At 45.0% G+C, this 1,926-nt stretch overlaps 1 protein-coding gene across 1 annotated transcript in view; it reads right to left on the bottom strand.

Moving 5' to 3' along the window:
• The window catches only part of LOC119586243, a gene marked incomplete in the record, with an annotated part of 139,392 nt that overhangs the window by 9,742 nt on the left and 127,724 nt on the right, over nucleotides 1-1,926 (bottom strand). Inside the window, 5 exon segments of the mRNA XM_037934947.1 lie at nucleotides 35-132; nucleotides 368-584; nucleotides 783-933; nucleotides 1,149-1,340; nucleotides 1,675-1,883. Coding sequence (XP_037790875.1) covers nucleotides 35-132; nucleotides 368-584; nucleotides 783-933; nucleotides 1,149-1,340; nucleotides 1,675-1,883 — 867 coding nt within the window.

Raw genomic sequence — 1,926 nt, forward strand, 5'->3', positions numbered from 1 at the left:
TTACACCAAGAGCATCTTTCCACTCATGCCTTACCTTCTGGGTGAGCACTCTCCTCAAGTCCTTCTTCATGGGAGTTCTTGTCCAACACAACTTGAAGTTCTGCCAGGACTTTGCCGTCCCCTTCATCAGTACTGGGGAATTTATCAATTGTCACCAATCAAAGTTCTGTACATGCTATTTATCACTAGAAATTTGCTTCACTTACAAAATGCTCAACCCCTATTGAGGATGATTAAAATCTCTGGATCATCCAGACAAATACAGGCTTACAAAAAATGTGATCTGAGTAAAAAACTCCCATATCAAAATAAATGTTCACAATGAAATACACACAGATAAAACGATAAAAAACATAAAACCACTCACAGTTTCGTTACTTCTGCTGCCTGGTATCCCGGGATATCCTGAATGGCTCCCTCAACAGACCTCTTGATTCTGTCTGTGATGCTTCTCCATGATACAGTTCCTGGCTGTGGCACCTCAAAATTCTCACCCACTTCAACCAGCTTCAACTCCACCGCGTAGTGCAACAGAGGTGGACGAGGTGTGGTTGTGTAGACGAAGGGCTTCCCATCAGCACCGCCTGGCACAGAAGGAACACGATTTTCATTAAATGGACAAATTGAAACACTGCTGCATTTTATTGAAAGAAAGGAATATATATTTCCACATATCCTTATAACAGAAACCACACATCGGTATATAAATGATTAATTTGATTAGAATTTTTAGCCTATGGCAATCTATATCTAATGTCAGCTTTTTAAACAACGACACACACCAAACTTGCTGCAGGGCCTGATGCAGATACGCTCTGTGGAGAATGCCGGAGTGCGTTCGTGCTTGCGGACCTTCTTGGACACGTAGTTGATGATTCCACCCTTAATGGGGAACACCAGGTACAGGCACTTCTCGTCTGTGAAGTTCAAGTCCTGAGAGATGGAGAAACAGATTACATTCGTGATGAAAATGAAACATTCTCAAAGATCAAAATTTCAGCAAATATGAAGGAAATAAAATTCCTTACCCGTCCAAACATTCACATCCAATACACATCTACCCAACCTTCACAATCATACTAAATACCCCCAATATGCAATATCAACCCCCTCCCCTAACCCACATATAAAACAGAGATAAAACCTACATATTCCACGTCATTGGACGTCCTCTTCTTCAAGAAGCTGATGGTCGTGATCCCGTCCTCGATCTTGCCAGTCTCGTTCTTAATGCCCTGCGACGGGTCGACGATGGGCACCGAGTACCCTCGTACCCACGCGTCGAACATGAAGGAGCGGCCGCTGTTCTCCACCCAGCCGATCACTGCATCAGTCAGGGGCTGCGGAGGCGAACGTGGGATGAAAACTGTCCAAAGGATATTTTCTGCATATATTAATGGGATATTTTAGGGATGTGACACTCTGCGTTCCCTCTTTCCTGATGGAATACTGGATGTGGATGAATATTGTGCAACAGGCAACGGGGTTTCTTACATCGTTCATAATTTGGCAAAGATTAAATTACCTGAGCACATTACGACACCGCGACCAGAAAGAGTCCAATACCTTAACAAACTATGATGATCACCGCAAGAAAAAAAAATCTCTAAACAGAATACATCCAAGTTTCACTAACGAACAGACAAAAAAAAAGAAAAAGGGGAAGAAACGAACCATCCTCGTGTTATCGGAGAAGCCAATGCCCGTCCAGCGGTCGGTGAACGAAGTCTGGATGGTGAACTTGATGTCATCTGTCTTCTCGAGGTACTCCCAGCGGGCGTAGTACTCGCAGTCCTGGCCCGGGTTGCAGCCCTGCGGGTAGCGCCAGTGGTTGCCGCACCAGTCGATCTCCTCCGCCGCCGCCGTCGGGTCGCTCTTCCTCTCTGGAAGAATGTCAGAAATATGCACGATCTTCTTGACCTGAAG

Source organism: Penaeus monodon, chromosome 21, assembly GCF_015228065.2.
Source record: "Penaeus monodon isolate SGIC_2016 chromosome 21, NSTDA_Pmon_1, whole genome shotgun sequence".
Taxonomy (NCBI): domain Eukaryota; kingdom Metazoa; phylum Arthropoda; class Malacostraca; order Decapoda; family Penaeidae; genus Penaeus; species Penaeus monodon.